This window comes from Dendrobates tinctorius, unplaced genomic scaffold, assembly GCF_039654945.1.
Source record: "Dendrobates tinctorius isolate UK_male_01 unplaced genomic scaffold, ASM3965494v1 ptg000097l, whole genome shotgun sequence".
NCBI lineage: Eukaryota > Metazoa > Chordata > Amphibia > Anura > Dendrobatidae > Dendrobates > Dendrobates tinctorius.
Window position 1 is genome coordinate 700,531 of NW_027361765.1, and position 24,126 is coordinate 724,656.

At 41.5% G+C, this 24,126-nt stretch overlaps 1 protein-coding gene across 1 annotated transcript; it reads right to left on the reverse strand.

The window, feature by feature from the left end:
• LOC141098889 (cathepsin L-like proteinase) lies at positions 1–23,239 on the reverse strand. The gene is made up of 7 exons (XM_073586854.1): positions 23,137–23,239; positions 21,980–22,122; positions 21,532–21,723; positions 21,257–21,439; positions 11,983–12,142; positions 8,817–8,934; positions 1–264 (listed from the first exon to the last, which is right to left on the reverse strand). Exons 1-7 carry the CDS (start codon positions 23,237–23,239, stop codon positions 162–164), a joined length of 1,002 nt encoding a protein of 333 aa, XP_073442955.1. The 3' UTR covers positions 1–161.
• Positions 23,240–24,126: the final 887 nt, after the last annotated feature.

Sequence of the window (24,126 nt, forward strand, 5' to 3'; positions counted from 1 at the left end):
TGTTTTTTTTTATTAGTAGCTTGTTAATAACAAATGTACTAATGAAAGTATTGAGGAATTGAAGATATATGTTGCCACACACAATAGGAAATTACAAAGGTTTTAAGAAATTGGCATGATTACAATATTTTTAAAAATATAATAGAGACTTGACTATTTCTTCAGTGTGCTAGGTCCAAGGAAGCAGCCATTGATGCTATGCCACACTGGTTTATATTACGCTTCATTTTAATGTATCCATCTTCTCCGAAATCATTGCCCCAGCTGTAAGGAAATATAAAACAATGAGAGGAAGAAACTGGAAACACATAATGTATACACAGCCTGTTAAAGACACAATTAAGTTGAATTATGCTGGAATTTGGCTTCAGTTCTGGAACAGAGCACAGCTCACCAATTTGCCAATTCCAGTACACAGCTACGTCATTTATTTTTTTCATGAATCATTATTTGCATCTCTCCTATTGGGGGTATCTCTTTCTATGTCCATCTTTAACCCCTCACATACACAACTTTTTCTTCTGATTCAACCCTGCAGAAGAACAGTTAGATTTTCTTGTACTTTTAAATTAATTTAGCCAATTTTAGCAGCTTCTGTAGGGTAATGTACTTGAAATTTTTGCGGAGTTGCGGTATTCATTTTTTTCATTAATCATTATTTACATCTCTCCTAGGTGGAAGGTTTGGAAGCCTATGTTTTTATTCAGTATTTTCGTAACGTTCTTATATCTTGTATGCATATCATAATAAAGGTGTTTGTTTTTTATATTAAAAATGAATTAGTTTATTTTCAACAATTTCTGTATCAATATAATTGAGACCAAAGGCCAAGGTACTCCTGTACATCATCTAATAATAAGTATCTTCAAGAGATTGGATTGGGTTACAGTATATGCATGTACAACTGCAGCACAATTGTGGTTTAACTACTTTCTGTCACAGCCTGCATTTTTATGCTTTATGAACATGACAGTTCATTGAAATGTGAAAAGGCAGCTCATCTGAAAGAACAGATATAACAGCAGAGAGGGAGAAGTCAGCGTATGTTACCGGTACGTTAGCTTCTTACATGCAGCAATCAATAGCAACTACTACATGTAAGAAGTTTAACAAAGAGAGATCACTCAGTGTTGTCACTCCTTTGGGAAAAAATGGGGCCTAAGGGACTCCCAGTCTGCCATAAAGCGAGCCAAACGTCTAATAGACCATTCCAGAAGCTTAAATGCATGTTCAAATCCATTTCTGAAGCTAATAAGTTTTGTCAAAAAAGTGAAATGTTAAAGTGTTTAACCTCTTTCTGACATCTGGCATATTAGCACGCCAATGTCGGGCTCCCTCCCTTTGATGTGGACTCCGGCACTGAGCCCACATCTTTTCTGGCACATGTCAGCTGTTTTCAAGAGCTGATATGTACCTCTAACAGCCACAGGTGGAATTGTGATCCACCTGCGGCTGTTAACTAGTCAAATGCCACTGTCAATCTCATTTAACGTGCACTTCCGGCAAGCACTCTGGAAATCCTGCCCATTGGTGACCCCATCATGTGATTGCGGGTCACTGATGGGTTGGCATGACAGCCATAGGTCTCCAGCAGACCTCTATGGTTGTCATTTACGGATAGCTGTGGTGGTCAGTGTTAGGAATCTGGTTTCTGACATGTCTATACAGAAACCCAGATTCTCACATGCTGCAGTCTCTTGCCCATCTGCTGCAGCAGAAGGGATTGCTGAGGAGATTGTCTCACAACTGTCTCCAGAGGCTAAGTCCTTTATTCCATCTATTGGGCATGCTCACGGGATGAGCTCCTATTGGACTTCGGGAGTCAGGTGCTCAGGTCCCACTCCGGATCCTATTGGCTCTTCCTGGACTCCTGGAGATTTCCGGAAGGTCCCGTGCGCTATAAAAAGTGCGCATGGCCGTTCCACCATGCGCTAGTGTAGCATATTATGCTGTGTGTGTATGGTGATGGATGCATGGACTGGTGACTGACTTATTAAGAAACCCCTTCCCTTGGTTATTACGAATGGTGACAGTGTGTCGGTCTTAGTCAGTTACAGCGCCAGCGCGCCATTTGCATCCCTGCCTCAGCAGACTAGCGTCCATATTGCGCTTGCATGCAGCGTTTTCTTAGCGGTTGCGTTCCTGCCGCGCTGCTGTAGCAGCACAGTATACGTTCGCAGCTGCGACGTCGCTGTCACAGACGTATACGGTAGGTCTAGACGGAGTTTGTGCCGTCAGCTCACGCCTCTCCTGTGACCAGTTACCGCGTCTGTGTAGCTGAGCCTCTGTGAGTTAAACAGACTCAGCACTTTTGCATTTCTGTTTATCCTGGCAGCTCTGTGAGCTAAACTGAGCTTGCCTAGTGCACCAGGGTGACGTTAACCCCGTGCACTCTACCGCCTTATATTCTGCCATCTCCTAGCAGCGGTCTTACCATCTGCCGCACGGTGGACCCCGGGTGGCGAAGGCACTTTATTCATAATTTTTATTTAGTGCCTTCCGCCACTCCTAACAGTCAGAGCTCATAGCAAGTGAGCAATTCTGCTACATACAAGCGTTTTGATCATCACCTGTATGTAGCAGAGCTGATTGGATTATGGCAGCTTCTAGTCTCCCATGGAGACTATTGAAGCATGCCAAAAGTAAAAAAAAAAAAAAAAAGCTTTTAAAAATATTAAAAAAATAAAAAAATATGAAAGTTCAAATCATCCCCTTTTGCCCTATTCAAAATAAAACAATAACAAAAATTCCAGCATACACATATTTGGCATCACCGCATTCAGAAAGGCCCGATCTAGCAATATAAAAAAGAATTAACCCGATTGCTTAACGGCGTAATGAGAAAAAAGTCAAAATGCCAGAATTACTATTTTTTGTCGCTGCAACATTGCATTAAAATGCAATAATGAGCAATCAAAAGATCATATCTACACCAAGATGGTATCATTAAAAACGTCAGCTCGGCACGCAAAAAAATAAGCCCTCACCCAACCCGAGATCATGAAAAATGAAGACGATACGGGTATCGGAAAATGGAGCCATTTTTTTTAACAAACTTTGGAATGTTTTTTTCACCACTTAAATAAAAAAGAACCCATACATAGTTGGTGTTTATGAACACGTAATAACCTGGAGATGCATAATGGCAGATCAGTTTTAGCATTTAGTGAACATGAAAAAAAAACAATTGTGGGATTGCAATTTTTTGGAATTTCACTGCATTTTTATGTTTTCCAGTATATGATATGTTAAAACCAATGGTGTCTTCAAAAGCACAACTCATCCCGCAAAAAAAAAAAGCCCTCACATGGCTATTTTGATCAAAAAATAAAAAAGTTATTGCTCTGGGAAGAAGGGATGCAAAAAATGAAAATGCAAAACCAAAACTACCTCTGGTTGTTAAGGGGTTAAAAAATGTAAAAAAAGTCTGAAAAAAAAATAATTTAATCCAACAGAAAACAAAAGACACATGCCTGGTATCACCTCCTTTGCAACGACCCATATTATGTCGTGCATCGAGAACACAAAAAAATTATTTACAATTTTGTTCAACCCGCCTCATATAGATCAAAATAAAACATTATCAAAAAGTTGTATGTTTTCCAAAATGGTAAAAATAAAAAGTACAGCTCAGTCATTACGCATACAAAGATGCCCCTACACTGTTCTTTCAAACAAAACAACATAACCGCTTTTCTTTTCTCTTGGCAGGGATGTGGTTTCTTGTGTAAAATTATCAAAACCTAAAAAAAAAACTAGAATTTGGATATCACTATCAATGATATAAATAAAAAGTATAGCTTGTTAAGCAAAAAAAACAAGCCTCTACATGGTTCTCTTAAACAAAAAAAATAACTTCTGAGAATATGTTAGCCCCAATAGTTTTTTTTTGTGGGGGGGCGTGGGGTGGTTTCTTGTGCAAAATTGTCAAAGCATTAAAAAAAACTTAGAAGTTAAGTATCACTAATGCTGCAAACATGTTTTCTCCAGCCATGCTTTAAGTGTGCCGAACCTCTGCAGAAAATCCAATCCGGCTGAAGACTTCATCCATTATAAATGTATGCTTAAAAACCTTCCTCTAGTGTTAGGGTCGTGACCGACCCGTTTTAGGTTTTAAATGCATACAAATTCTACATACATTTGTTTATTGCATCAAGACTTTTTGACTTTTTCAGGAACTTATTTTTAAACAAAATACAATAAAATAAAACTATTTTACTAAATTGTAAAATGTTGTTATTAAAATTATAACATTTGTGTTGTTGGGGTCAATTTCGACCCAGGTCTAATATAAGAGTAAAAAAACAATAATAAGTCCCAAAACTGAACTCATAAACACAATATAAACCAACAGCCCACAGCCAGCTCTACCTCCAACAACTTGAGTTAGGGACATGTCCAGGCATGTATGGCCAAATCAGCTTAGAGTTGGTACTTTGCAGAGTATACATCTCCAGTTTACACATGCAACATTGAGGAGAAGATTTGATGTAAGCCAAATTCTGGATTATATCTTAGATGATAATGAATCAGAGGACACACAGCAGCAAACTGATACAGATGAACAGGTTTCTGAGGAGGAAGATGATGTGGAGTATCAACCGGAAGACACAGACAGTTCTGATCAGTCTGATGAGGAGTTCACTGGTGCTGAAGCTGCTCCCGCTGAAAGATTCAAATCCAAAAGTGGCAAGATCAGTTGGAGCTCAGTACCTCCAGATGTACATGGCAGGGCAGATGCTGCAAATGTCATAAAAATGACCCCTGGGATCACAAGGTTTGCTGTGACAAGAGTAAGTGACATCAAGACATGTTTTGATCTGTTTATGCCATTGTCAATAAAAAAAGTCATTATTGCTATGACAAACCTTGAAGGAAATAAAGTCCACAGCAACATGTGGAATGACCTTCATGATGATGTCCTGGATGCCTACATTGGTGTTCTTCTCCTTGCTGGAGTGTACAAATCCTGCAATGAGGCCACTGATAGTCTCTGGGACACATCGACAGGCAGGAATATTTCCTGGGCAACAACGTCACTTCAAAAGTTTCAAATGATATTAAGAGTCCTTAGATTTGACAACAGAGACACCAGAACAAAATCTGACAAACTTGCTCCCATCAGGGATGTTTGGGAGAAATGGGTGCAGCTCCTTCCACTGATGTTCAACCCAGGGCCAGAGGTGACAGTAGACGAACGTTTTCTCCCTTTACGCGGAAAATGCCCCTTCCGGCAATACATGCCAAGTAAGCAAGGCAAATACGGCATTAAAATCTGGGCAGCCTGTGATGCAAAAACTAGCTATGCATGGAATCTACAGATTTACACAGGCAAGTCTGCAAGCGGCATCCCTGAAAAAAAAACAAGGAAAACGTGTAGTCCTCGATATGACTACTGGACTGCAGGGTCACAACATTACTTGTGACAATTTTTTTACCAGCTATGACCTTGGACAAGAACTTATCAGGAGGAAAATCACCATGGTGGGCACAGTGAAAAAAAACAAACCTGAGCTGCCCACTGAATTGTTGCAGATGAAGGACAGGGCTCCACTTTCCTCAAAGTTTGTTTTTACAGACACCACCACTGCTGTTTCATACTGCCCCAAAAAATGACAGAATGTGGTACTGATGTCCACACTTCACAAAGATGCAGCTGTGTCATCAGGAAGTGACAAAAAGCCCAGAATCATCCTGGACTATAACAAAAACAAAGGAGGAGTGGACAACCTGGACAAGCTGACTGCCACCTACACTTGCCAGCGAATGACTAGGAGATGGCCAATGGTTGTACTTTACAACATCCTTGATGTGTCAGCATGCAATTCATTTGTGTTGTGGACCCACATTCACCATGGATGGAATTCAAAGAAAAAAAACAAGCAGAGGATGTTTCTTGAGGAACTAGGAAGATCCCTTGTCAAGGCGCACATTGCCCTCTCCAATCTGTCTTGAATGCTGCAGCCAGGATCATATTCCTCACCAATCGTTACACCGATGCCTCTACCTTGTGCCAGTCATTACACTGGCTACCCATCCACTCCAGAATTCAGTATAAACTTATTACCCTCACCCACAAAGCCCTCCATGGCTCAGCACCACCCTACATCTCCTCCCTTGTTTCAGTATACCACCCTACCCGCGCCCTCCATTCTGCTGATGACCTGAGGTTAGTATCCTCAATAGTCAGAACCTCCCACTCCCGTCTCCAAGACTTTACACGTGCCGCGCCAATTCTTTGGAATGCACTTCCCAGGTCAATACAATTTGTCCCCAATCCCCACAATTTTAAGCGTGTCCTGAAAACGCATTTATTCAGACTGGCCTATCGCCTCAACACATTAACCTAACCTATCCCTGTGTGGCAGAGCCAAAAGTTTTACCATAACCAGGTTCCCAGCATCATGTTCCCACATGCTTTATGCATCCATTAGCCCTCTGTGTCTGTACTGTTACACACTTAACATTATGGCTGGTCCATACAATCAGGGCAACTGTTACCACCCACCTTTCGTGTCTACCTCTTTCCTCATAGACTGTAAGCTTGCGAGCAGGGCCCTCACTCCTCTTGGTATTTGTTATAATCTACTGTATGTGATTATTGTTATGCTGTAATGTACATTGTCTGTACAAATCCCCTCTGAAATGTAAAGTGCTGCGGAATATGTCGGCGCTATAAAAATAAAATTTATTATTATTATTATTATTGCCCAAAGGGAACGAGTGCCCGAGACCCAGCTGTTGCAGCCTAGGTCCGACAACTCCAGAGCTCAACAAGTGCTTCGTCCACACCCACAGCAACACAAAGAGCATCATCACCAGCATCTTCCTCAACCAGGCCTGCCTCACCATCAACCACAACAGCCACAACCCCAGTGAGACCACCTGATTCTAAAAGAAAGAGGCGTCAGGTCTGCCCTAGCAATAAGGACAGAAAGACAAACACATCGTGCTTCGCCTGCAAAAAATACCTCTGCAAAGAACACACAAAAAGTGTCACTTTTTGCCACATATGCATCTAAATACTAATGCATCTAAAAACTAGTACTTGATTTCTGTTGATTTGATTTGCTTGATTGTTGTTTGTTTGTTTGTTTGACCTAGAAAAGCTACTTTTTATTATTATTGCTATTAATGTTAATATAATTTTCATCTTTTATTTGTATTAAAGTTCTATAAAAAAAAAAAATCTGTTTTTTGCCTTTTTCATAAAGTAGTTAGATATGGGTCAAAATTGACCCGTAACACCATAGATGTTACTAGAGTTAATAATATAAAATATATATATGTATATTTTTTTTACATTTAAGAAATGTGTTCTAAAACCCTTCAGTAATAGTCAGGTAATATAACAAACTTTTTTAAGTTTATATTATTCTCTTGAGGTTCATTTGACAATATTTTTATATTGAAAATGAAGGGTATGCTCTCAAATGAAAGGCCCAGGGGGCCACAACAAAAATATTAAAATCAATCCTTCCATGGATGAGAAACTCTAACAAGGTAACTAAGAGGTAAGAAACAAATTGGACCATAAATAACTGTTTTTAGGGTATCCTAGGGTTGATTTAAGACACGGGTCAAAACCGACCCGTTAACATAAGAAAGAGTAACAGAAAGCTAACACTAGAGGAAGGTTAAAAATACAACTCTGCCTTTCACATCTCCAAATAAGCCTACTTCATCACCTCACTATCCAACAATCCTAAACAACTCTTTTACACTTTTCATTCCCTCCTCAGGCCAAGAGTTCAGGCCCCCTTCCTCTAACCTCAAAGCTGACGATCTGGCCAATTATTTCAAAGAAAAAAATGACCATATCTGATAGGAAATTTTCTTCCAATGCCCTAATATCATGTATACTCTTTCCACTCTACCGAAACTGCCTTTACTAAAGTCTCTAATGATCTACTAACAGCTAAACCTAATGGTCACTTCTCCCTGCTCATTCTCCTGGATTACTTTGCAGCAATTGATACTGTGGACCACCAGCTGCTCCTCACTATGCTATGCTCTGTCGGACTCAAGAATACTGTTCACTCTTGGACAAATGTTCACCAGATTTGGTTTTCAGTACCCTCTATATGTTGATGATATACACATCTTCTCCTGACATCACCCCCACCTTAAAACAAAATACCAGGGATTATCTATCTGCTGTCTCTAACATCATATCCTCCCTCTAGCTAAAACTGAATCAGTGAAAACCTGAACACCTTGTCTTTACTCCATCTACTAATCTTCCTAAACCCAATATTGCCCACATTCTGACCATATGTCAGTTGTCAATTCCAATACATACTCAGTGTGCACTTTAAATGCTAACTAACTTTTGGCTCCCTCCTAGGCTTTAATGAGAAATGACAAGCTGGCAAGAGAGCGCACTGTCAGTGTCCATTGAAGAAGAGAAAATGCCTCAAACAAGGAGTACTGAGATCAGAACATCCCTCGCCACTCACTGATGACATCTTGTTTCAGGGTGGGACGTGACCACAGCCACAGGCTCCGATTGAGTATCCTAGCATTCACTGGGGAATCTAAAACAAAGAATCTTCAGAACTTAAAAAAAAAAAGCAGACAGGAAGATAGAGTAGAGAGGGAGTGGTAGGGACTTTTCAATTAGAAAGTGATTAGCTTATTAAACTAAATGGATAGACATTTGTTATGAAATTCATCTTTAGTTTCAGACCATCCCTTTAAGGCCAAATTTTACCTACTGCTTCAGGGGTTAACATTAATGCCAGTCCTGTTGGTGGAATAGTATCTTTGCAGTAATTGCACAACTGTTTGCCCATTGTAAATAGCGCCAAGCTTACCTGTTCTTTACTATCCAGTAATCTACATACTCTTCCTTGTCGTAATCATGTTCTGTACCATATCCCACAATAATGACAGCATGGTTTGTCTCTCCAGTACATTGACCATCAAAAATCCCTAAATTAATAGTAATATGATAATATTATAATACTGTAAAGTATATTGCTATTTTCATTGCCACTGATAATCCATTTTTCAGTAAATTGTACAAAGCACTATCTGGCAAGTCCAGGGCTCAGCCACCATTCAGCCTAAGGCTTCATTCAAACGCCAGTACTTGGTCAGCATTTTGCATCAGTGTTTGTATGCCAAACCAGGAGTGAAATTTACAGCACAAAACTATATCTGAATATTTAGACCTGTTCTGTGTTTTGGCGACTCCTAGTATTGGAATACAAATACTGAAGAAATACTGATGTGTGAACAAAGCCTAAGGTCAAACAGTGAAAAACAAAGCTTATTCCAAAAACAATTATCAGTCCTTATGATGACAACAGGACCATTCCTTGCCCTGAGAATAGTGAGGAGGAAGCCCTGTTGCTAGGCTTCTCTACTCCCTTTGGCGGTGGTGATAGAACGCTTGCGATCACTGATGCTGCCATCATGCTATTGACAAGGTCAGTCATATTGATGAACAGAATGCCGGAGGCTGTGTGCACACGCTGCGGATTATGTGCGGATTCATCCGCGCGGATTTTGTAAAATCCGCAGGTGAAACCGCAGGTCAAAAGACCTGCGGTTTTACCTGCGGATTGCTCTGCGGTTTTGCCCTGCGGTTTTTCATCTCCTCAATGGAGGAGATGGCAAACCGCAGGAGAATCCGCAGAAAGAATTGACATGTCAATTCTTTCTGCGGATTGAAAACCGCAGATAATCCGCGCGGAAAATTCCGCACCGTCTGCACTGCGGTTTTTGATTCCCATAGGGAATCATGGTACTGTACACCGCAGCAAAAACTGCTGCAGGTCCGCAGCGGCCAAAACCGCTGCGGAACCGCAGCAAAATCCGCAGCGTGTGCACACAGCCTTAAGCCCCCGTTACACTAAACGATGTCCCAGCGATCCCACCAACGATCTGACATGATGGGATCGCTGGGACATCATTAGGCTGATCGCTGGTGAGCTGTCACATAGACAGCCCCAGCGATCAGGACCAGCGACGCTGGATGCTGGTTTCTAATGTAAAAGTCAGGTATCCAGGAGCAGCGTGGCTCCTGGATACCCGACGTTTACCTTGGAAACCAGCGTGTATGCCGGTTTCCAAGGTAAACAGCGGGTATCAAGGAGCCGCGCTGCTCCTGGATACCCGACATTTACATTAGAAACCAGCATCTAGCGTCGCTGATCGGGAGACCAGCGATCAAAAAATGGCCCAGGCCGCTGGAGCACGATCAGCGATAACCGGCAGGGGGGCCAGTCGCTCATCCCCGTTACACACAGCGTTCTTGCTGGCGAGATCGCGCCAAGTTTATGTGACCCTATTGTCGATCAGAGTGCTGTCTGTGAAATAACAAATAGCACACGTACATATGTTGTTCCATGAGGCTTTTTTTCACAGATCAAATCTGCAGGTAAAAAAAAATTGCAGCATGAACTAGTTTTTTTTCATGTGCCAGATGAGATTCAACCATTCAGGTCTACAGGTGCGCAGAAGAAATAAAATTGGATTTCACATTTGGTCTGGAATTTTCTGGAAGAAACTTGGTTGATTTTTTTTCATATGGTCGTGAGAACTCACATAGCCTCATTAAGAGACCATCGTGCCATGAACAGGTCTGCACACAGCACTTTTGGTGAAGCAAATCATGTCAGTGCCCTGTTTACCCTGCAGGAGAGAGAGAGTGAGGACCTCACTGACCATGTAAGTTAAACTCCACAGGAGATAGAGGACCCAAATGACCAGAACTTATTCACTGCAGGAGAAAGAAGACACCGATGACCATGAGGGTATGTTTCCATAATTCATCCGGATTTGTTGCGGATTGAACGCTGCGTACAGCCGCAGCGTTTAATCCGCAGCGTCCAGATGTTACAGCATAGTGGAGGGGATTTTATGAAATCCCGTCTCCACTATACATGCAAGAAAGGGGATGACACACCTGAAATTACGGACATGCAGCTCGTCTTTTTAGACCGCAGCATGTCTATTTATCTTGCGTACACTCTCTGTCTACGCAAGATAAATTATACAGTCTATGGCTACGATGCGGTGATACTGAATGTGTTCAATGAACACATGCGGTATCACCGCGCATAGAAAGAGGGGCGGCGCTTTAGGCGGAGCGGGATTTCCGCAGCGCCCAAAGCGCCGGCAATACGCTATGTGGAAACATACCCTAAGAGCATACACTCTACAGAAGAGAGAAAGAGAAGACCTCACTGACCATAAAAGTTTATACTATGTTCTACAGTATAGAGATAGAGAGTGCTGATGATAAGAGGTTGCACTCTACAGAAGAGAGAGACTTATCCCAGTGACACTGGAGGTGGAAAGTGACTCTGCTGTAAAAACTGTGCTCTGCTAGAAACTGCTGATGTGTGATGGCCCCTGTACTGATCACTGGTGATGAGCGAGTATACTGGTTGCTTGGGTGGTCTCCCAGTATTTTGGCGTGCTCGGAGATATAGCTTCTGTCAATGCAGCTGCATGATTTGTGGCTGCTGGACAGGCTGAATACATGTGGGGATTGCCTGTTTGTTAGGGAATTCCCACGTATATTCAAGCTGTTCATCAGCCATAAATCCTGCAGCTGAGGCGACAGAAACTAAATCTCCGAGCACGCCAAAATACTCGGAGATCACCCGAGCATGCTCGGCAATACCCGAGCAACAAGTATACTCGCTCATCACTACTGACCACTGTACAAGGTTCATAATATGTTATAGCTGCAGAGCATTATGGTGAGGCCTGCGCATCCACACAGAAAAGACATTAGCCTGCTCTCCGACGCTTCTGCAGTGAGGAAAATGATGACGGGCAAGTTACTATTTTTTTTGTGGAGCGCGAATTAAATCTCAAAGTGTTCAAATTTGCTTGAAAATGCAAATTTCAGGAAATTCAATTTGATCCTCAGCAGATCGATCTGCTCATCTTCACTGTTTTTGTTAGGACACTATATTCTCATGCAATTCAGGGTGTATTAGTATATGATGTTTAACCACCTACCTCTAGTGTAGGCCATAAGGTCTTCACTTGCATCAATTCCAACAGTAATAGGTCCATCTAGTGCTACAGCTGAAGCCATATTAAGTTCATTAGGCAGAGAATAGTATTTGGTTACATTATACATTATCGCCTTCCCAGGATTGTACAAGCAGGCGAATTTCTGGAAGATAATGTGGAAGATAATTGTTATATTTGGGATTAAATATACCAACTATTGAAGTTACATTTTTCTGCAAGTTCCTACTCATCAGGATGGATCTTAAATGGTCTATGTGGGGTTAAAAGGACAAACACTACTTAAAAGATGATTCCCATCTTCATAGATGGATATTGTCGCATAGTGCTTGTAAATCACTTGTGCAAGTTACTGCTTATTAAAATTTGCAGCTGTTCTGGAGATATTAAAGCTTTTCTTTTGTGCAGTTTGTAGACAGCCCATCTGTCTAGCTTGTAAGCATTGTGTGGAAGCTGGCTAGGATTAGGGGGTAACAGCGCGCTCTAGCGATCCTGGCTAGATACAAAGCAGTGCTTACAAGCTCAATAGAAAAACGGCTGTGAGTACTTTGCATTTTCTGCTGTCTAGCAGCAGTGGTTAGTATCTAAGGGAATAAGAGGTAAATATGCAAAAAGTGTTAATATCTCAAGAACCGGTGAAAAAGTTTAAAGGAATCTGTCAGGAGAATTTTGCAACGTAATCTGACAGCAGCAAGAGAAGGGAAAGAGACCCTGATTCCAGCAATGAGTCACTGGGTGCAGCAGTTGTGATAGAATCACAATTTTCTCTATTGCAGAGCTAGCAAAGCTGAGAATGCAGAGCTTTATATAACCTTGTCCACACCAATGCATGTACTGTGTTACGTGTAAAGCTGCTAATCAGTGGTGGGGGCAGGCATGGACCAGTAGGTATGCCACACCTAACCCTCTAGTGATAATCTTCTGCCGATAATACATTGATTTTATGGAAAAATCAAGACACAGCCTAGTAAGTGACACATCCCTGGAATCAAGTTTCCTGCCCCTACAACATGCTGCTCTCAGATTACATAGCAAGAAACTGCTGACAGGTTCCCTATACTAAGCAGTAAATTGCAAAATTGCTTGTATTTGCTAGTGTCAACTGAGAAAATCCACCTATGAAGAAGGGAATAACACTTAGGCCGGAGTCTCACTAGCGTACAATAGCACTCGGCCCAGTGTTACTCTACCGGACATCTCACATCTGCGATTATTTTCTCATGCAGAATTGGCATTCAAGAGCAATCACTGCATGCTGCGATTGGCACCGAGACTCGGCCGAGTCCCGGCTTACTCGCACCCGTATAAGTCTATGGGTGAGAGTGACACAAGGCACAGCACAACGCTGGCAGCAGAGCAGATGGAGAAATTACTTTCTCCAGCTCCTCCACAGCTGTGCTTTGATTCTCTCTGTGTGAGAGACTTGGAGCACAGTAGCATGACTTTAGGAATGTATGACTATCCGGTCTTCTACACATAGCCATCTGGTAAGCTACTAACCCTTAATGAACTACCCCCTACCGCCCCTCACTTTATGTACCCCTCCCCCACAGGATACCTCCCACTATCCAATCAAATAGTCCCACATCATTTTCCTGACCCTATACTCCTCCCCCCTAAATTTGCACCCAAACTCTATCCATTACATTAACCCCTTACCACCCCAAGTTACGGTCTAGCAAACGTCTTTAGTCATGCAGCCCTCCCCTTAAGCCCCCTATGGGGGATACGGTCCGGGCCATTACTTGACACTTGGCTGACACTTACAGCAGAGCAGGAACTGATGGTCATTAGCATATCACAACCAATGCTCTTGCATAAGATGCCATACTAGTGTGGCTCTGGCCTTAATCTCCAACTTCAGATCAGTGTGGTCAATATAAAAGATAATAGGACTCTTGAATTTCAACATCTTATGTCACCTACCTTCAATAGTAAGCTGCTGCAAATGCATAACAACTTTCAAAGTTCCTGCTGCAGCAGAGTTGGGACAGATTTGGGCACTTTAAGACATTATTTGGGAATTCTATATTGGTATTTTTGGGTGCTGTATGGTAGTTAGTAGTTTGCTCATTTATAATTTTTGACTATATTGTAATTGTCTATACTTTCCTATTTTCCTATCAAATTAGGGAACAGTCATCTATAACATTATTTTCCCCAGAAAAATAAATCCAGCCATAAATGTAGTCATTGTAGAATGCCAGGTAGAGCAGGGTGGAATCCTCACATTGGAAGTCCTGATTACGTGTTCCTTGCTAGCTAAGTCTAGAGCCAGGCCATGTGTTCATTGTTAGTCAGTCAGCTGGGGTAAGCTGAGCAGCCTGTGTGTTGGAGCTGGTGAGTGACCATCAAATGTGAGCTGTCTAGGGGTGATCACTTTTCTGTGGTAGTGGAGCAGAAGAGAATCTAGTGTTGATTTACAAATTGTGCCTGTGACAACTAGTGCCTGTGCTGTGGTGTGAGTACAACCATGTTACTATACTGTGTCTGCCCTGACAAAAGTAATTTGTGGTTTATTACATGTTTTGGGCTGAAGAAAAACTGTTATGCTTCGAAGTTCTTGTGCTGGAGAAAGAATTTTCATTTGTAATGCGGAGAAACACAATAAACTTTACCCTGTTTTGCAGCACTACCTGTGCCTGTGCTAAGTGAGCACATACTGCTGAGCATGAGTCTCTACATCATATATAAAAATTTAGCAGCACTAATACAGGCTACTAGACATATGCTGCCTTTTGTTTTATGAGCAACACAAAACTACAAATGACAATTGTAATCCCAGTATTTTCTGTAAATAACCCCTTTGTGGACTGTACTAATCCTCATGTATTATTTGGAACTAGTTAACTGCTGCAAATCAGTAGAGAAAGTTATTTATTCTTGAAGTACTATATGATGGACATCTCATTTATACACACCGTATATGCATATTACACTGTGTATATTTGAATGTAAGTTTTTAGTTCCTAGATTGCTGCAACAACTGTTAGTGGCAGAAGATTAAACATTCCTTTAAAGGGAATCTGTCACCAGTTTGTGGGCTGATGAACAAATGGCATCACCCAGGGGCGGACACTGACAGCCTGGGGCCCCTGTGCAAGAAATGTGTCTCCTTCTATGGTGACAAAGCTATATATATATATATATATATATATATATATATATATATATATATATATATATAGCCACACACTCATACATGCTCATGTATATATATTACATAGTCTCCTTTCTTATGTATATTGCCGTTCCTTATTATACAGTGCCCTCTCTTGTTATTTACACATTGGATTATATAAGCCCTGTTTTTTTTACATACCGTCCAGTCTTGTTAGCTGTATAATGCAATGATGGCTGATTGAGCATGGGAAAGCTTTTTTTCTAATGGAAGAGCTGATAGACTGGTAGTCTGGTCACCAGCTCCTCCATCAGCAGTCATTTTATATTTAACAAGAGAGGGAACTATGTAATAAAAGAGGGCACTGTGAATAACAAAAATAACAAGAAGACATTATGCAAGAGACAGCACTGTACATAACAGCAGAGGAAGCTATATAGTAAGGGACGACATCATAAAAAGTGACTACACTATATACTGAGGGATGGCGCTATACATAATAACCGAGTACACTATATACTAAGGGACTGTGCTATACAGTTAGGTACATATATATTTGGGCAAAGACAACATTTTTCTAATTTTGGTTCTAGACATTACCACAATGAATTTTAAACAAAACAATTCAGATGCAGTTGAAGTTCAGACTTTCAGCTTTCATTTGAGGGTATCCACATTAAAATTGGATGAAGGGTTTAGGAGTTTCAGCTCCCCCACCACCCTCATCAATGCCTTCTCCCCCACCACCTCCAGTATTGCCTCCTTCGCCACCCCATCATTGTCCTTTCCACTGCCACCATCATTGCCTTCTCCCCACCATTGAAAAATTCCACCACCTCCATCATTTCCTCCTCCCCCATCACCCCATCATTGTCCTTTCAACTGTCACGATAATTGCTTTCTCCCCCACCACCCCCATCATTGCCTTCTCCCCATTACTGCCCTCTCCTCTACCTACACACACAGCACCATTCACCTCTCTGCACGTTCACCTGCAGAGACACACACACACAGCACCTCTCCACACCTCTCAGCACGCTGTCCTGCAGCATCAGTGTCGCCTGCAGCTTCCTCTATATGGCACAACTGCGGCGCTGAATGATGATGTCATCCAGCTGCACTGCTGACTGTGTGAGACAGGAAGTGCAAGCAGGAAGCAGGATGGATCACTGCAGCTCCGCTGCCATTTTCTCTTGCAGGCAGCGAAGCTACAGGGATCTCTCCCTGCCTGCAGCACATCAGGGCAATCTGACCAGGGGCCCCCTAGCGTCTAGGGGCAGGGAAACAGGCCAAATTGCCCTCATTATTAGCTGTCCTTCAGGGGTCCCCCTCCACCTCCGGGCCCTGGTGCAGCCGCATCGGCTGCACATGCAGTATGTCCGACACTGGCATCACCTTTAACTGTTGCTGTGCTGCATTCTACAATCGCATCTATCAGCTATCAACTCCCCCTGCATACCCCAAAAAATACCATTTAATATTCTCCCACGCTGTGTGTAAATAAGGATGATCCATGCTGATTGGCATCCTCTTGCAGCGTCTGTCCCTCCTCTCTGCTCTTAATCACGTCCTCCTGCTTTGATTGATGTGGACACATCATCCACATTTCGAACCAAAATATCGCAGATGCGCAATAGCCGCACAGGACCGCATAGTTGCACTCTGCTCTGCCATACTGAGAGCAGAGCATAAACAGCACTGCGCAAGAACCTGACTTTGACTGTTGTGAATGACACAGATGATTTCGATATGCACTTGCACAGTGCTGTTTTATGCTCTGCTCACAGTATGGCAGAGAGGGTGCACCTACGCGGTCCTGTACAGCTATTGCGCAGAAGTGATATCTTGGTTCGCAATGTGGATGACGTGTCCACGTTAACCAAAGCAGGAGGATGTGATTAGGAGCAGAGAGGAGGTACAGACGCTGCCCATTGGATGCCCATCTGACCGGACCACCCTTATTTACAAACAGCGGCAGCATATCAAATGGCATTTTTGGTGTATACAGGGGAGCTGATAGACACATTTTTGTTACGGACACAGAAGTTGATAGACACGTTTGCAGCACAGGAGCAGTTAAAGGTGGTACCATTTGTTCATAGGCTAAAAAACTGTTGACAGATTCCCTTAAAAAGGGTTCCCCAAGAAGCAAACCAAAATGGTCACTGTCACCAATTTCAGGCTGAAACCTGTCCTAGGAACACATCAGGACATTTTTACAGCTTGAATAAAGGATGATCGAGACAGAAATCTGCTCTAATACAGAGGCACCTGTCAGGCTGAGGAACAGAATGGTGAAGAAGCATTACTTATCTGCTCATTCATCCTGACAGGTTTACAACAGAACATTGACAAGGAGGCAAAACATTTCATCTGCTCAGTAAGTCTTTGTGCTGTACTGTAAACTAACAGTGAAATTAGGTCAGATGGAAGGTGTGACCCCAATATATTTTCAGTACATGGACAATACATATTCCTTTGTGAGAAGGTGGGAATATGACTGTATGCGATTCGTATTATTGCAGTAACATGCCAACAAGACTTCTGCTCTTTTCTCAATTTTATTCTATTGAGAGAAGCAAGGTGAGACTAGTCAGCACATGACTGCAAGTGTGGAAATCACATACATGTGGTCACGTGCCCACCCAGATACATAGGGGATACAGCGGAACCTTGGCAGTGTGCACATCGCCCAGTGTCATGATGCAGCATGCTGCACTCAAATAGACTGACCCCAGATTATTCATTTGAGACCAGACAATTCTTTTAACCCCGTAATGACCAGAGCTATTTTTGGTCTTGCATTTTCATTTTTTGATTCCCTTCTTCTCAGAGCCATAACTTTTTTATTTTTTGGTCAATATGGCCATGTGAGGGCTTACTTTTTGCGGGACAAGTTGTACTTTTGAAAGACATCTTTGGTTTTACCATGTCATGTGTTCGAAAATGGGAAAAAAATTTCAAGTGCGGTAAAATTGCAAAAAAAAGTGCAATCCCACACTTGTTTTTTAGTTTGGCTTTTTTATTAGGTTCACTAAATGCTAAAATTAACGAGCCATTATAATTCTCCAGGTCATTACAAGTTCATAGAAACCAAACATGTCTAGGTTCTTTTTTTATCTAAGTGGTGAAAAAAAACTCCAAACTTTGTTAAAAAAATGCACCATTTTGTGATACCTGTAGCATCTCCATTTTTCGTGATCTCGGGTTGGGTGAGGGCTTATTTTTTGCACGCCGAGCTTTCGTCTTTAATGATACCATTTTGGTGCAGATACAATCTTTTGATCACGCATTATTGCATTTTAATGCAATGTCACAGAGACCAAAAAAAGTAATTCTGGCATTTTGACTTTTTTCTCGCTACACCGTTTAACAATCAGGTTAATCCTTTTTTTATTGATAGATCGGGCGATTCTGAACACAGTGATGCCAAACATGTGTATGTTTGATTTTTTTATTGTTTTATTTTTAATGTGGTGAAAGGGGGGTGATTTGAACTTTTATATTTTTGTATTTTTTTTAATTTTTAAAAGCATTTTTTAAACTTTTGGCATGTTTCAATAGTCTCCATGAGAGACTGCCATAACCTGATTGGCTCTGTTACATACAGGCGACTATCAGATCACCGGTATGTAGCAGAATACCTCATTTGCTATGAGCACCGACCATAGCAGTCTGGCAGTGACAACCATAGAGGTCTCAAGGAGATCTCTGGTTGTCATGCCAACCCATCTGTGACACGCAATCACATAACAGGGGCCACCAATGGGCGAATTTCCGGCCCGATTGCCGGAAGCGCATGTTAAATGCTGCTGTCAGAGTTTGACAGCTGCATTTAACAGGTTAATAGCCATGGGTGGATCGCAATTCCACCCCCAGCTGTTAGCAGCACATGTCAGCTGTTTGAAACAGCTAACATGTGCCAGGAAAGATGTGGGCTCACCGCCGGAGCCCACATCAGAGGGAGGTAGTCCAACATCAGCATAAATTTATGCCGATGTCCGAAAGAGGTTAAGGACTAGCAGGTGATTCTAGGGCTATTGAGATATTATGGTTATATCAAGTACATATCCTATCTTACATATGTCTTTTATTTTGCAAGCGGTCGGGCCTCAGTGCCCTGTGTTGACATTGCACATGTGTTACTGTGACTGTATAAAGTAATGAGAGTCGTCTGGATGAAAGTTGCAGGCTTGGTATACAGGATTGGCTAAACTTAGGAAGGGCCTGATACATGGACGTGAGGGTAATGACATTGATACACTGTGCCTCCACAATCTCATGTGGGGTTAGAGAAATGCCAATTCTGTGGACTAACTGGGCGCGGTGAGACCTTAGTGCTAAGTGTCTATACAATAATTAGGCAAATACCTTATCTTCAGTGAGAAGCAAGCTAGACCCTCTGTGGTAAGGCATGGGAAACTAAAGGCAAGGTTAGGAGTCATGGCAGGCGGTCTGTGCAGAGCTGAAAAGAGTTGCCTTCCAGAGAGTGAGGAAGCCTTTTAGTGGAAAATTCTATGGCTGGTTTGCTAAGCATGGCATACAGCTTGTGTAGAGGGCAAACCATAAGCTAACAAAGCGAGTATTAGTGATCTGTGTGTTGAATTTAGCCATTGAAAGATTTTTTTCCCACTAGCCACTAGGTTTTTTCAGACTTATACTTCCTGTCCTTTTAGGAAGAGTTTTCAGCTTACTCATTATCAGCAAAGGCAGGATTACAATGACAGGTAACACCTCTGATAACTCCTTTTGTGAATGAATTTTTTGTTATCACAGCTGACCCTACTCTCCTTCCCTTAACAATTACCTTTGCACATGCTCATTAGATGCTTCAATACAAAGGAATAACAACAACTTAGTCTAAAAAAAGCCCCAGCGGCCAGTGTGAAAAAATACATTAAACATAAAAGCCTGATTTAAAAAATATGTCATTTTCAGATGATAGATTTATTTTAAATAAGCCATTGTGCTAATATAGCTGCAATTTAGTCATTGTTAAAGTAAGGGGTTGCAAAGTGTAGCATCTCTCTCCAACCCCTGTAAGTGACATCCCGGTTTTATATCATTGTGGTTTATTAATAATGTATATGAATGTAAATACTGTATATAATATAAATAATGCTGTTGTAATGTATATATTTGTTTTGCCCTGTCATGTATTGATAAGGAAAGTTTAGTTCCCATTTCTGACCACAAGATGGGGTGTTATAGTATATTCAATATAGTATAGTGGAGCTAGTTAAGTAAATAGTTAAATGTAGGAGGGGCCTGGTGGATAAGGCAGGGAGGACTTCCTGATAGTTTCAGTTCAGGGCCAGGGCACCCATTTACTCAGGTGGGCTGACTAGCCCTGGGTAACACTGTGCCACGCAACGTTGAAGAAGTCTAAGGTAGTATCTGTGGCCAGGAACTCATCAGAAGGAGCAACAGCAACAGTTCTAGCAGTGCAGTATTAGTGGTACTGCAGTTGTTAGAGAAAACTAAGCAGTACGGGCAGGTCACTGATCATGTGGCAGCTTATTGCGTGCGCTGATGCCCTCAGAACTGGGGTGAAATGGCAGAGGGAGTCCCCAAATGGAGTAAGGCTTGACAGAGAGGACGCTGAAGAATCGAAAGATACGGTCCTTCCCGTAAGCGAGCTTAGTGACAGAGAGAGAGGAACAGGGACAGAAGAAGAGTTGTGTGTTATGAAACCTGATGCTGATGCTGGACAGAATGCTAATATGCTGTGTACAAGATCCAGTAAAGTTACCTATTTGAAAGTTGAGTTGGACTGTGGCTCATTTTGTACAAAACCGGACCGAGAAAGCCTCCAGAAACGTACAGAGGATAGCCACAGGTATGCAGAGTTTTGGACAAAGTGTTCATGTGCTGGGAGATCAGGGTCAGAACGCGCTAACGCAAATGCTATCAGCCACGACTACCACCCTGTACCTCCCTCACATTAACGTTGCCTTTTTTACAGGATCAATGATGATAGATCTAGTGAATTCTAATAGAGCCATTCTACTTATGTCTATAATGATTTCATTATGTTTCATTTTTTCTCTTTATTCCGCAGAATATTGCTGCAGATAACCAACAGGAATCTAATTACAGCCTCGTATTAGTAAGTGACACTAAAAACGAAAAACCAACCTTCTCGGAATATTCATAGTCTTTGGCCTGCATTAAACCTTTCTGTGAAATATACTCCAGAGCATCTATTGGCAATCCTCCACAGCAGCCATCGTTTTTCCCATCACAGTCCACAAGTTGCTGCTCACTCATTTTAATCATCTCTGTGGTTCTGATGCAATAATGTGACTCCATCACACCCACCTTAAAACATTTTTACAGAAAACATTGAAACAATATCACTATAGAAAAATGATCAGTATTTTCAATATAGTATATTAAAGAGGTTTTCTTACTGTAGCAAATGCCCAGCAGGATCCACAGTAGCTTCCTTGATTTTGTACAGGGCCCACGCAGTTTGTGTCTCTCCAGTCAAACGATCTTGGAATATCGAGGTTTTTGGCATGAGTCTGCACAGGAGTTTTCTTAGAGGCTACTGATATTTTATTTGAAGTGAGGCAGCTCCTGGATCTATGTTCCTCTGATGTCTGGAAAAATAGAAAATGGTAATGAAAAAAGATTAATACAATTCACTAAGAATATAATTCACTGTACTCATAACTGAATTTTTGAAGTTATACTACCCATAAAGATGATATCTGTGTTAACAATCAGAGACAGTACTGCAGGTGGCTCCGGAACCTTACATAATTATTATTTAGCACAGTAGAACATTTTAATGTTTGTCATTTGTATCTTGTCCATCTTCATATATTTGTAGTTACTTATAGAATCGTCACTCACCATATCTGCAAACTTATGCATGCCCATGGTGTACTTGCTGAGACCTTGGTTTGCCAATTCATTGTGTTTCTGAACTTTATGCCAGGTTGCTTCCCATACCTGCCTTCGAAACAGCTCATCTTCTTCGGTGGGATATTTCTTTTCTGCGTTAGGTTGAGAAAAAAATTAGAATTCAAAGAATCTTTAAAGGGGATTTAACTCTCCCACCCCACCCTCAAACTATATTTACGTGCATATAGCTCATTCAAAGGCAAATCCAGCAATTCCTTTACATGGCTGTCTCTTCCTCCATTACTGAGAAATCAGCATTGAATTGATATTCAAATGAGTCTGAAGAACCTCTATGCTGTGTGACCTCAGGCAAGAAGGAGGTGATTGGGGAATAGAGCTGGAGTGACAGAGATTTCAAATCTACCATTGCCTTTCAGCCTGATTTGCATATCAGTTCAAATGCTGATCACTCAGTATATGAATGTATGAATGGACTGGCCATGTAAAGGTATTGCTGGACTTGTCTTTGAAAGAGCTACAGCTACATATAGTCTGGGGTTAAATCCTGCTGACAGATTCCCTTCTAAAAAGTGAATAATAAACAGAAGAAATAGCAAATTTGTATTGAAATCTATTAGTTTATTACATTTGAACATAAAAATATAAATTTTCATTAAGTTTGGGGTAGAGTTGAGCGACTTTGGTCGGATCAGGTTTCATGAAACAAAATTTGTTTCAGATGAAACTGGTCCGACTAGGGCAAAAAAAGTCGGAGTTTCATCCGAAACCCGACCCCAATGCAAGTCAATGGGAAATAAAAGTCGGCATTGAGCGGATGACATTCATCTCATCTCTGAGGACAGAAAAAGTTATGGCCTTGTGAAGAAGGGGAGGAAAAAATGAAGAAGCAAAAACGCAAATTGGCCATGTATGTGGGGTTGTGTTTATAGTTTCTTTGCCATAAGTGACACATGTACATCTCTTTCTAAAATACAAAATTTAGAATTTTAGCCTAAAAGTTTTTCTCTGTTATGACTATTTGATGTGAGGTGCAGTAATAGCTAAAGTCAGAATATGTACCCAAAAATAGGCATTTTCCTGTTATAATATTATTCCTAAATGTAAAAGCTTGAGAATTTTATCCAATATACAGTCAGACACGTTACCATATTTGTCTTTCCATGTGTTCCATTCTTGGTCAAGAAAATGGGAGGAAGCGGCACTTATAGTAACAGCAGCCAGAAGCAGCAAAAGTTTCGCCAATTGCATTCTAAAAAGTGAAAAAAAAAACAAATACCACATACCTTACTGGGCAGTAATTACATTTGGTACTATTCTTTGTACAATAGGGCAGATTTAACTAAATGCACTAGAATTCCGATTTGCTCCATAAACTAGCATTTATGCCTTTCAACAGATGGTATGTGGTCTGGAATTGTGTATGTGCCGACTGTGTCCACAGTATACAGCAGGGACACATTTATAAGATTATCTCAGCACAGTCTAAAGATAAACCATCAAATAACATGAGCCACTATGATAAATTTAGAGCATTTTAAGATGTTACTACCACTAGTGATGAGCGAGCATACTCGTTGCTCGGGTTTTCCCGAGCATACTCGGGTGTTCTCCAAGTATTTGTGTCGCCGCAGCTGCATGATTTGCGGCTGCTAGACAGCCTGAATACATGTGAGGATTTCCTAACAAACAGGCAATTCCCACCTGTATTCAGGCTGGCTAGCAGCCGCAAATCATGCAGCTGCAGCGACACAAACTAAATCTCCAAGCACGCCCAATCTACTCGTAGAACACCCGAGCATGCTTGGGAAAACCCGAGTAATGAGTATACTCGCTCATCACTAACTACCACCTCTATTCACAGAACCTGACATAAAACTAATATAACTCATATATGAATAGGTTCAGGAATTATCAATGTAAAATAAACTAGCTCAACATTTCTGTTTATACTAAAGTAAAAAATGCAGATATTTACCAGGATACACACTCAGTACCAGCTGGATTTGCGCATTTTTTCTGCCCAAGTACACTGGTGCGACTTTTTGGTTCTTTGGTGGATACTTCTGTATTTTATTCAACACGCTGGATATTTTTCTACTTTTGTAGATGGTTTACTGAGTGCGACACTGCAGGTT